General features: G+C 42.1%; 1 protein-coding gene across 3 annotated transcripts in view; it reads left to right on the top strand.

Annotated features, from left to right (window-relative positions):
- Cdk5rap2 (CDK5 regulatory subunit associated protein 2) overlaps window positions 1–13,263 on the top strand; it is a 179,723-nt gene that overhangs the window by 88,614 nt on the left and 77,846 nt on the right. For all 3 annotated transcript variants that reach the window (XM_051188037.1, XM_051188036.1, XM_051188035.1), the window contains exons 15-17: window positions 6,975–7,072; window positions 9,529–9,659; window positions 11,046–11,155. In XM_051188037.1, the coding sequence (XP_051043994.1) occupies window positions 6,975–7,072; window positions 9,529–9,659; window positions 11,046–11,155 (339 nt within the window). The remainder of the gene's footprint in view (window positions 1–6,974; window positions 7,073–9,528; window positions 9,660–11,045; window positions 11,156–13,263) is intronic.

Raw genomic sequence — 13,263 nt, 5'->3', positions numbered from 1 at the left:
TGGTACTGTTATGAATTGTGATGTAAACATCTGTGTTTTCTAATGGTCTTAGATGACCCCTCTTAAAGGATTGTTGGTTGAGAATCACTGCTCTGTTGCAGTTTGCTTTTCAAATGGTTGTTGTTTCTATGTAGAAAATGTGGATTTTTTTCTGCAATGCACTTGGCCATTTTGTGTTGATTTAGGATTTATCCTCTGCCCATTTTTACAAAGGTCTCAAAGCTATGGTGTTGTTTCTGTTCCTGCTAAGCATTGTATGGTCTTGAGAATTAATGCTTAGGTGATCAGGAAGATTGTGTGAAGCTCCCTGGCTATATGTGACTTGCCACAGCTGTGATTTCTAACTTGGTTGTTGATATGATTTGGATATGCGGCTGCATTTTGTGAGTGTTAAAATAAATGTCTTTGTTGCAGGGTTGTGACACAGCTGCTGAAATAGGCCCCATCCATCTACCAGGTCACCAAATTGCCCTGATTAGCAGGAAGTGATGCATTAAGCCTTCTCTTTACCAGTCTGCTGTCTCTTCAGATTATGGTCTGTACATGTTTCTTTCAAGTCCTTAAGAAACCGGTGGCAGAGCAGAAAGTGCCCCCTGCCCTTGTTGTGTACAGAATGTCAGTCATGCTACTTATGATCTCTGGTCTTTGATAAGTCACTAGATCTTTCTGAAATGCCCTTTCTAGTCTTTGAGGCAGATTTTAATCTGTTCTTTTAAGAGGATTAGGACTAATGGAGACACACTTGTAAGTTTCCTCTAGGTTGCATGCTCCAGAAGCCAGTATAGAGTAGTCTTAGTTCAGCAGCCATGAGGAACGACGGGAACAAACTGGAGGGTCTCACAAATACTTGGTGGGAAAACCAAGGGAGTGCCATTGACTTTAAAGACAAACTTCCTAAGCTCTGGCCTCTGTCTTTGACTTAATGTAGACCTGGTCATTCCTAAATGGGTATGTGATATCTCCCTCTAAACCTTAGAATATCCAAGAGAGAATTGTGCTGGTTTATCAGTGGTTCAGGCCCTCACTTATACAGGAGCAGTGTCTGCTTATGGACTACTATTAGGTTTCAGGGACATATTTTTCAGATCAAAACATTCTAATTAGGCAGGAGAATAATGGTGAGCAGGGTGATCACTCTTAGGGCTGTGGAGGATGCAGTGCAGAGCCACACAAGGAGATGTGTGCCAAGTGCAGTGCCAAGTCTCTGTGATGAGAGACCTCCAGCTGTTTGTTCCATGTCTGGAGATGCTGGTGGAGAGGGTTGATGGCGCCTTCTCAGCATGTGGGTCTTAGTGCCCACCAACCCCAAGCAGCCTAGCTCTCTTCTGTGCCAAGGAGATCTACTGGCTGTCAGCTCTGCTGAGGAAGCCAAATGACTTCATTCTAATGGGGCATGAGTCAGCGCAAGGGAATAGGTGATTGATGAAATGGGACGCAAATGGCTCCGAAGAGTTCATTTATTTAACATGGGTGAGCAATTTGCTTCTAGGAAGACGTTGACTCACTCTGACTTCCATTATGCAAAATATCCACAGGAATCTCTGCTCTTAAGATTCATACCAGTCCCTGTGTTCCCCTCTTACCTATTTAATCATCAGTTCAGTGAGTGTTTATGGCAGGATTTGATTTGTGCCAGACACCAGGCCTGGTTTTGGATAACTGCTATATGCATTGCTCAGATGGAACAGGTGGTTGGCAAAAAAGCTCCAGGTGAAGGCGGGTAGGTGCTTCTGGGCCAGAGGAGGGGGTATTTTTCTTGGCTGGAGAGAGCTTCCTATGTGATTGAGCTAGAGAGGATCCTATGAAATACACTGAAGTGTCACTAGGGAGTGGTAAACAATGTCTCTCCATCTCTTAGGTCTCTGAGGTTCTTCGAGACATGGGGAGGATTTCTGAGATCCTTGAGATAGAAGATCCCAGGAGAAAGGAATGAAGACAGAAGCTAAGGAGTACAGTGGCCTCAAAATCATGGCAAAGAGCTGTGTGTAGCTTCCAGGAAGAAGAGGAGAGGGGAACTGGGTTAGGCATTGGGCCTTGGCATGGCAGTACCCTTCACTGTGGTTCAGAGCCTGGCCTACTGATATTCTCTCTGTTTACTAAAATTCCACATTTACTACTGTGTTTCCTAGCTCTTCATGATTACCTTTGACATCACATATGAGCACATATCCTGACTTTACTAATGATTATCAGTTAAGTGGACTCAAGTTACAACTGAATAATGGCAAGATTGATATAGTGCCCCATAATGTTATAACTGTACAGGGTTTCTATAAAGATTCTAGCACAGCACCAGAGTCCCGGGACACCAAGTGTCTACTCCATGCCAGGCACCATGTATTGATTAATTAACTTAATCTTTACCCTCTTAAAATGGGTATGGATTTTGCTGAGGAGCAGAGACCTGGAGCCCATGCCATATGCCAAGATACTGATGTTGGACTTGATCACCCTCCTTTGTGTCTTCATGTCTAGAATTGGGGGAAAGTTATCACCTCTATCCCAGGTTATATTCACATTCAGTGAGAGACTACTGGGAGAGTGTTTAGCATAACAAGCCTATAAAGTCAGCACAGTTAGTAAAGGGGCAGGCACAAATGGTGTACTGTGAGACAGGCTACGATGAGAATACCAAGGACTTGGTAGCTTTCTTTATCTTGATGTCCTCTCAGGTGCTTATGTGCTCTGAGAGCTGAGAAAACCTAGTGGAGTACATGGGTCAGTGATCTGTGGCACGATTCACAGAAGTACTGGATAACTAGCTGAGTGACTAGTGTAAGAAGTCATTTTTTTCCCGCCTGCCGGTGGTCTTGTCCCTCCACAGCTCCAGCCCCAATTAACACACCGAGACTCTGTATTAGATACAATTCTGTTGGCCAGTTACTTGTTTCTTATCGGCTAACTCTATCTTAATTATTAACCCATTTCTATGTATTTCCACATGGTCTTCTTACCAGGGAATGGGGCAGGCATCTGGTCTCCCCGGTCTCTCCATGCTGACTCCTCCTTACTACTTCCTCTTTCCTCCTTGTCTCCTAGACCCTCCTATCTTCATTTCCTATTGGCCAACAATACTTTATTCATTAACTAGTATGAGAAATATATATACATAATGGCATCTCCCATCATCTCCTCTTTTCTGTCTAAATAAAAAGAAGGGTTTTAACCTTAACATAGCAAAATATATCACACAATAGTTATCAAATAAGAATCACGGTTAACAATATTTAGTCCATTAACATTTAGCAAGATTAAAAGAAACTATTCTGTCATCTATCCTATATTTGTGAGTCTAAAGTCCTATATGTAACTTATCTTTAAGCTTAACTAAGGAAAACTATAACCATAACTATTTGTCTTCAACTCCCTCAAAGACCACAGAAGGATAATATATAAACTCTAGAATGACTGAGACCACTGCCTGGTCACCTGAAGTTTTTCTGTAACCTTCCATCTTCAGCTCATAGGCCGTAGTGTGTCTGGCAGACTCTTCCGCAAAGCAGGAAACTTTAAACTGTCTTCTTGTATTGGCAGTTTGTCAGTCACTGTTCTCTGTGTCCTGCAGACTGTCTGCCAGACTCTTCCATGAAGCAGAAACTCTGTAGCAATGTCCATCTTGAATCAGCAGTCACTTTTCTGTGGGTCCTGCATGTCTAGTTTATACAGCATAAAGTCCAACAGTCCAAACAAGAGCAGTATCTTGTCCAAATGACTAGTCTTGCCATATTGAAAGCAAACTCCATAACGCATTTCTTCAAGGTCCAACATCCTTTCTGATGCAGGTGGTGTTGCCAGGAGCAGTTATGTCTTACTGTCACGAAAACCCTAAATATGGCATTTTAAATGCCATATTCTGTAGGTCTTTGAAAGGTTTGAAGAATTCCTATCTATCTCAAATACATCTCTGTGTATCTTGAAAAACCTAACTAACTTAATTTTAAGCTTTGACTATCAAAGGGGGGCGGGCATATGTAGGGAGTAAGGTTTTTCCGCCTGCCGCCCAGTCTTGTCCCGCCGCCGCGCCAGCCCCAATTAACACACAGATATAATTCTGTTGGCCAGGTACTAGTTTCTTATCGGCTAGCTCTGCCTTAATTATTAACCAATTTCTGCTGATCTATGTATTTTCACGTGGACTTCTCTTACTGGGGAGCCGGCTGGCATTCTGCTTTGTCCAGACTCTCCATCTTGACTCCCCTTCCTACTTCCCCTCTCCTCTTTGTCTCCTAGTCCCGCCTATCTTGCTTTCCTATTGGCCAACAGTGCTTTATTCATTAAACTAGTATGAGAAACATATACAGAATGATATCTCCCAACAGATTAGCATCTCATGCCTAGCCTGGTGGTTTATTGTTCCAATCCTGAATGCACAACCTCGGGCTGAAGATCTGCTGGGCCTGGAAGGACAGCACTGTGTTCCTGGGTTAGGTTGCTTAGTGCCCCTCCCCACAACTGCATTCCTTTGGCAGTCCAGCTAAAGTTAAAGACTTGTGTCCTAGAAAAATAATCTGTTTAAATGCACAGTTTATATATTTTTGTCGGTTTGTAAAACAAACCAATATTTTGAAATTCAGGTATCAAAGTATAAAAGCTTTGAAATATTTTTAATTAATGTATTTAAATAACAAAATTTAGTGGTGAGTATAGTGACCACAGTAGCTTTGAAATAATAATGTTCTGAAATATTTTTATTAAGGTTTATTAAAATAACCTTCTTTAGCTGGCAAAGTCATAGAGCTAGTCCTAGTGCTCATGTGGTTTGTGGCAACTACAATAGAAGAGAATGGTTTTTTCAGTTAGAGTTAAGTGAAAAGAAGATGCATGTGTGTTTTCTGATCACATTTGTAAGTCCTCTGTATATTCCTGGGTTTGAGAAGAATGTCTATGGACAGCAGACATATTCTCTTCAGCACTGGGAAGCACCAGTTCTGGTTGCTCATTGCAGATAGGCTGTACACATTACCTCAGTCATTTTAACATTATTATTTTTGAGATAATTTGAAATTCATAAAAGATTCATAGTAATAAATGGTTTACTTTTTCTGAGTCATCTGAGTGTTGGCCTCATGAAGCCCTGTCACTTTTGAATTCTGTAAGCAGGCATTCATCTAGCTACCACAGCAGGAAATGAGCATAGACCCCCCCCCCACTCCCACACACACACACACACACACATACATACACACTGCTTTCTAATTCTCAGGCTTATTCACAGTTCATCCAGCTGTCTCAGGAATGCTTTGCACAAAGGGTCCGAGTCAAGATCCCATCTTGAAATTTCCAGTGTTGATTCTTTAGTCTTGTGGCCTTGATCCTTTGAAGTGTGTAGGACTGTCATGTGCTCCTCATGTGGGACTGTTTGTGTGTTTGGAGATTTGATTTAGTTTGTTCATCTTTGGTGGAATTGTTAGTATTGTTCAATATTTGATTGCACTGTGAAATTCTTGAGACTGTTAATAAAATCAACCTTGGATCAGTGACTAGTTGAGAGTATGGAGGAGCGAGGAATATGAATAAAGAGGAAGGAGTAGGGAGGGACTTGGAGATCCATAGGCTTTTTTGGTTTTGGAATGAGTGGAGAGAAACTCTCTAGTTGAGTCTCCTGCCAAAAGGAAGGTCAACTGTTTACTTTTCAGCCCCTTTGAGCTAGCAGGTTTTCACCCCAACATCTTACTCCTGAGTCTTTATTGGTAAATAAAACAATAGAGACTTAGCTAAAAACTACATTTGGTGGCAATGGCAGGGCCAGTGCTAGCAGGATGAGAAGTTGCACCAGGCTTGAAGTCCCACCAGACCACAACCTCAGCAGCATAGCACTGATGAGGGGTGTGGTGGTTGAGGGCGGAGAGAGGCAGATGGTAGTTAAAAATATCAGTAGATTTAGGTTCAGCCTCTGTGCCAGAAATAAACAATATCATGCTGTGTTCATACCCTCTTCTGTTCCATGTTACACAGTTCTTGTGTTTAGTTACTAGCTGTACTGGCTTTGATCAATTCACAAAGACCGTGTCTTCAGGAATCTAGACTATCCAGTTGCCCTTTTTCTATGTACTAATGAAGAATTTGGGGTTAGTGTTTTGAGTCTGTAAATACCATCTTCAAACACTCATCCTCTAGTTTTAGCGTCATTTTATATCTATTGGCTGATTTGTTAATTACAGTTGCGATTGCCAAATGGTTATGTTTTCTAATCCCATTATCCTTCCTTCACTTATTAATTACCATTTTACTGTAAGGAAAAGCCTCTTCTCATATATTCATTTGTATTAATTTTGGACTTTGTGAATTCCTATCTTACATAATTATTTTGATATTCAAACTATCTCACTTTTGGCTGGCAAGAGCTTTTTAAAAATGACCTTAGTATCTTCTGGACAACATTTCAGCATTATTTAGGCATTTATTTATTAGCTTTGTTGGATTATAATTGAAAACATCAAGTTTTGGCAGCATCAGAAGCCAGCAGCTCTGCGGGAGTATGGATGAATCAGGTGGCTTTGAGGATATTTTGCAAACAGTTTTTGGATGTTGGTAGCATGGCTCTCTACTTTGTGTTGAATATTAGTTTCATGTTACTATAGTTATTGACTGTGTTGTACAGGCAGTGAAAGGGAACATCTGCTCACTTCAGGTCTAGGAAGCAAAGGAGAGAGAAGAGGAGATGGGGTTCTACAGTTCCTCTTAAGGGTGTATCCTCAATTACCTATGGACCTCCCACCAGACCCCATTTCTCAAAGCTTCTACCACCTCCCAGTAGCACCACCCTTAATGGGCCTCTGGGCTCTGTGCAGATACTGTCATTCCCAACTCCTACTGCAGGTGGTGCTGTGTGACTGTGGTCTGAGCCCGAGTCTGGCTCAGAGCCTTCTATCTGTGGTTTTAAAAATCCAGTGCTAGACACATGTGTTTGCATAATGGCAAACCATATTCCTTGGCTTCTGCCCTTAATGTCAGACACCCATTGTCATTTCCAGGAAGAGCAACAATCAGACTATGAAGGGCTGGCTGGCGACTTAAAGACAGAACAGAGCATCTATGCCCATCTGGCAAAGACTCTACGGGACTCAGACAGGTAAGTTTCTTCTCAGACACCACAGCCACACCACTTGCTAGTTAGTACTGCCAGTTTCTGAGCAAAATAGGCCCCACAAGATGAAGTAAACCTTCAAATTAGTTAGCTGGTAAGAATCTCCTTTAGTAGTCAAATCTACCTATAATCAGTAAAGAATTGTCTGATTAGAGCAACACAATTAGCATTAAAACGGAGAGAATGCTCTGAATTTTCAGTTCTTGATTCTGTATCTAGGAAGTTGTTCCATGTGCCTTGTTCCAGATGTTCTTCACAGCTGTCTATGAGGAAAATAGTAATGTCATCCTTATTGCATGTGATTTCCCCCAAACCAAGAAAGGTTAGGTGACTTGTCCAGGATCACACATGTGATGACAGAGCACTGGGATTTGACCACATCTCCATGTCTTGGAGTGAGGCATGTTTGTAGAATTGCTGAAATAATTTGTTGGCATTTGGTGAAATCATGGTTGAAGGGTGGTGAGGAGAGCTAGCTGTGACCAGTGGTATCATTATTTCCTCTTACCTTGAGCTCTAGCTCTGTGTCCCCAGGCAACTGGGCTGTTCTGACCTCTTTTTGCATATCTCTAAACACCATGCTTGTTTTTCTCTGAGCAAAACACCTTTGTTCTGGCTGCTCACACCTTGCAAATTCTCAGAGTTAGGAAAACCTAAGTGATAGACTTGAAGCATCAGCCTAATGGCAAGGGTTTCACTACAACTCTCTCATTTGCTTCCTTGGTTAAATGTTCTGGCAGCATGCAAGCCTGTGCTGTGCTGTGACACCTCTGGAAGGGTTTCCATCTGCTAAACAGATTGATCATTGTGATTGTTTGGAAGTAGAAGTTGTATGTTTCCTGTAGACTCTTCCTTTCAATGAATATTCCTTCACAATGAACTGTCCTCAACACACAAGCAGAAAGAGAATACAGAATGTTTTATTTCCTCCAGTGTATGTTAATCTACGTGTATGATCCCGTGCATGGAACTAGACAAGTGGAGCTGTAGTCTTTTCACACATAAGCCCAGCCATAGTTCCTAATCATTTTGGGAAAGTCTGATAAAAGCTTATGAGCCTTCTCTCTCGAAAAACCCATATATTTATACATTTTTACAGATATAGAGCAGTGATGAACTCTTTCAGGGAACAGTATGTCAGACATTGGATGAGAATGATATATTTCTTAGTGTTTAAAAAGGATGTTTTCTTATTTGCTTTGAAAATGCATGTGTGCTTTAATCCCCCATATTGCTGGGCATCCTTGAGAAAGTAACCCAAATGTCAAACTTTATAGAGGGCTCAGAACTCTACAGTGTGTAGTGTATCTGCACTGTAGGTGTCAGCTGGATCTCCATGCACCTCTGAGAGCTGGGTGTGAGTCTTCCAGATCATGTGGCACTTGCACATGGATGTAAGTCCAAAACCTCTCTATGGATCTGCATCGTCTAGTAGAACAGCCATTAGCTAAGTGGTTACTTAAACTTATACTTACTTTCAATTTAACAACATTAAACATTCAGCTCCTTGGTACATTAAGCCTCATTTCAGATGTTGAGTAGGCACATTAGCCAGTGGCTGCTGTATTAGACAGTATATAGAACATGCCTATCACTGGAGGAAGTTCTGTTGGGAAGAATTCCCTATGATTATTGCAGCTCTAGGAGGCATGACTTTTTCATGGCCTCTCTGGGTTCTGGGCTTCTTGTACTGTGTTGACTTACATGTAAAACTCGACACTCCCTCTTCCAGAAAAATCCATTCATACTGTGCGTTTCATGTTCAGTTACTCAATAGAGAGTTCTATGGGCCATGAATTGGTCTGTTTGTCTTACTGTGAATTCACTTTTCCTTAGTTTTTCTTCCCTCCTAACCCTCACCCTTAACCCTTGACCCTACCCCAGTATGACCTCTTTGTTGGGAACAGAATACGGATCAGATTCCTCTCTCCTGGAGTCTGGATGCTGGGTGAGAGAGCCTCTTCTTGTACACTAAGTCTTTCCAAGGCATTATTCCAAACAGTGGACCATTCTGGAGAATTAGACCCTTTCCACCTGCTGTGTCTGTAGTTGACACTAGTAAGGAATGTGTTAAAGTAAATGGGGAACAGTCACCTGGTCTAATGTTATATGCTCATTAAAAATGTTTCCAGAAACTTTCACAAATGTGGGAGAATATTTAAACAAGGAACACATAGTTTTGCCTTGCACATCCAGTGGCATTTAGACTGTATGAAAAGATTCAGGAGAAATAACATGTGTTGATCAATTGGGGCATCATAGCAATGTATATTTTCTCTATACTTTTGTATTTACCTTTTTTCTGTAATGGACACATTTACTTTTATAACCAGAAAAAACAAAACAAACATACAAGTGACATAAAATCCATAGCTTTGCTGGGTTTTGCATGTTAAAGCACAAACCACACTCTTATAATTCTGGTGTTTTGTTTTACCAAGTGTCAGCAACCTGCAGGCTGAGCTGAAAGAGGTACTTGCCCTTCGGAAGCAGCTGGAGCAGGATGTCCTTGCCTTTCGGAATCTACAGAAGGCCTTGCAGGAGCAGCTCAGTGAAATTCAGAGGCGGGAAGGTACACACTCCTTTCTATGGCTTTCAAGTTGGTTGTTTCACATGGAGGGATTTGGTGGAACTGGAAGGAACCCTAGACCAGGAGATAGAATGACCACATGATCCTCTCTGGTGACTGAATCTGCTTCTTTCTGGCTACAGCCTTCCTAGTGGAAGGTCCTATTAAAGTCTATGGTTATGGTAGGGTTGCACCCTGTTCTTTTATATGCATCATTTACTACTTTAGCTTCAGATAATCTTAGGGACTGGAAGCCCCATTGTCTGGTAATTAATCCTCATTGAGTAAACTTTACCTGTTCTAGCTCTACTGAGCAGGACCACACAGATGTTGAACAAAGTTGCTGTTTTAGATTCACATAGAGAGGGCAGCAGGACCAGGGCCCATGGGATAGCACAGCAATACCCATCACAGTGTGTCTGGACCCTTTGCTTTGCTACAAACTGGGCTCATTATAGTCTGGTTGGTGTCTCGTTTCTTTCTGCATCCTCAGCCCAGTCCTTGGCATGTGTGGTTAAACTGTTGCTGTGGTGAGTGACATTTCTTGAGCCTGTTCTGTGCATAAAGTGCAGGGCTCTAGGTTCTTGCCTTTTCACCTCTGCTCCTCACAGTCATCCAGTTAGACAGAGTAGGTGTTAATTTTCCTGTATAGTTGAAGGAGCTGAGCTGGGCATGGGGTCATTGATTTGTGTCATCTGTCCCAGGATGTGTAGCTTGGAGGTCCAGGACTGTCTAGGAACACCTGCACTGGCTATGCATGTTAAACCAGATTCTATTTGTGGTGGTGCCCCATTCAGTAAATGTCCCTTGGCTCTGCTTCTTTGCAAGCTATTAGAATATGATGTGTGCCATGGGAAGCAGACCCTGACACACAGGTAACTGAGACCCCTTTGTACCTATTCTGCAGACAGCTTTTGTATTTCATGTATGCTGTCTTCCTTCAAGGACTCTGGGCCAGTAAAATACATCATCCATGTTCATCCCTCTTGAGGTCTATCCTCAGAGTCTTATCTTTTTTATGTATCCATCCCTAAGCAGAATCACTCTTATTTGAACTGAAATTTTCATTTACTTTTGCCATCAGGAGCGGTTTCCAGGTATAGCACTTGATAGGCAAATTATAATTCCATACAATTCAGGATTGGCTCCAGTGACAATCTACAGACCTGAAGCAACCACACATTGAGACATGAGCCTGTAGAGCAGGCAAAATTGCTTTCTCCCAAAGGTTATGCTTTAACTCTGTGCTTCAGCTCCCCCACCTGACCCCGTAGCAATTGCTCTAGGTAGAAAGCTTGAGGATCAGGCTTGGGAGGATGTTTGTAACAGTTTTTCTTCTCTTCTCCATCACACTTTTTTATTTTTTTTATTTTATTTATTTTTGTGCAGAAGAACCCTTTTCATTTTATAGTGATCAAACATCGTATCTAAGTATTTGCCTTGAAGACCACAATGAGCTTCAAGTGGAACATTTTTCTCAAGAAGAACTCAAGAAAAAGGTATTGACCTGACCTGTTCACTTGTCTCTTTAGTTCCTAACCTCAGAGGTGTGCTGTTTTCAAGCTGTTTTTCCTCTCCTGCCTGCGCTCTCTTTTCTGCATTGCCACATGGGCATGGTGCTGACTGATGCCTCCAAGGTAGATTCTCATGTCCAGGCTAGAGACCCTAGCTCAGACCCACTCTCCTGAGAAGGTACTTGGTCACCCCCACCCCCTCCCTCATGAGTAAGCTACTTTTTTTTCTTATCTTAATCACTTCTTTGTATCTAATCCTGATTGATATCCCTATACTAATTGGTGACTAATTGGTGACTGGTTATTTTGTATCTAGATGCCTCTTGTGTGATCCCTTTAAATGTACCCTTTATGTTGTGTTTATTTCTGATGTCTCAGGACATGGCACATGTAGTGGGAAGTGATAGATTTGAATGAACATAGTTTCAAGTAGGATCATTACATCTTTTTAAATGCAAGATTTTCAATCTGTAGATCTGTGAGATGGTTATAATGAGATAGTGTTTCAAAGGACCTTTCCCCCCACCCCCCACCCCCCAGTTCATTCCTCCTCATGGGTAAGGGCTCCCAGGAGGAGTCAACATAGTCTGGCACAATAGGTTGGGGCAAGGCCGAGTCTCAGTCTCGTGCATTAAGGTTGAACATGGCATTTCACCATAGGGAACGTGCTCCAGCAAGCTAGCTCATGTACCAGGTTTGTATGGTGGTCCTACTGCTAGGGGCCCCTCACCTAGTCCATGCTTCACAAATGTCTCCCACATACAGTGGGCCTAGTTCTGTCTCCTGGAGCTCCACAGTTGTAAGTCTAGAGTTTATGAGTTTCCACCAGTTTGGTACAGCTCTCTTTTTAGATTTCTCCATTATGATCTTGACCTCCCTTGCTTATATATTCTCTTCTTGCTCTTTTCAATTCCCAGAGCTTGGTCTGGTTCTTTGTTATGGATCTCTGCATCTGGTTCCATCAATTACTGTATGAAGGCTCTATGATGGTAGTTGGGGTATTCAACAATCTGATTACAGGAAGGGCCAATTTGGGCATCCTCTCCACTATTGGTATGAGTCTTAGCTGGGGTCTTCCTTGTGGATTCTTGGGAGTTACCCTAGCACCAGTTTTCTCCCTAAGCCCATAGTGGCTCTCTCTATTAAGAATCTCATTCATTGCTCATCCACTGCATCCTTCCCTGCCTCAGCCATCTCATTCTTTCCTATTCTCATCCCCTTTACTACCGCCACCACTTACTACCCTGTACTATCCTCCACTCCCCCCCTTTCTACCTCCCACCCCAGTTTGCCCTGTAGATCTCATCAAATTTCCCATTCTCATGGTGTTCCATGTGTCCAAAGACCATTGTTAAGAATAGGTATTTTGAATCTGTGTTTATGTGTGTGTGTTTGTGTGCATGTAGGAAGAGGTCAAAGATTGGTATTGGATATCTTCCTCTATCACTCTCTACCTTATTTTTTTAAACAGGATCTTTCACTGAACCTGGAGCTCGTGCATTTAACTAGAGGGTCTGGACAGCTAGATCTAAGAACTTATCTGTCTCCTCTCCACCCCCATAGTACTGTGTTTACTGATGTGCTTCCTTGTATCTATCTTCTACATGGCTGCTGGGTATCTGAATTCAGTTCCTCATATTTGTGTGGTAGGCACTTTACTGATTGGCTATCTTTCCAGCCCATCAATACACTTTGTTTTTTTTTTTAAATCTCTTTTGTGTCTTGCACATCTATATCCGTGGATAAGATAGATTTTTTTTTTTCTTTCTTTCTTTGAAAAACTATCAGACACTGGCATTTGTTGTTGGTGGTTTCTTGTCCCACCAGGTCCTGATGATGGGAGATGTCATTCTATATATGTTTCTCATACTGGTTAATGAATAAAGCACTGTTGGTCAATAGGAAAGGAAGATAGGAGGGACTAGGAGACAAGGAGGAAATAGCAAGTAGGAAGGAGGGTCAAGATGGAGAGACTGAGGAGACCAGACGCCGCCCCCACTCCCCGGTAAGGAGACCACGTGAAAATACATAAAAATGGGTTAATACTTAAGACAGAGCTAGCCGATAAGAAACAAGTAACTGGCCAACAGAAT

The sequence above is a fragment of the Phodopus roborovskii genome, unplaced genomic scaffold (assembly GCF_943737965.1).
Source record: "Phodopus roborovskii unplaced genomic scaffold, PHOROB, whole genome shotgun sequence".
NCBI classification, from domain to species: Eukaryota; Metazoa; Chordata; class Mammalia; order Rodentia; family Cricetidae; genus Phodopus; species Phodopus roborovskii.
The sequence above is the reverse complement of the archived record's forward strand: the minus strand, read 5'-3'. Positions and strand labels throughout refer to the sequence as shown.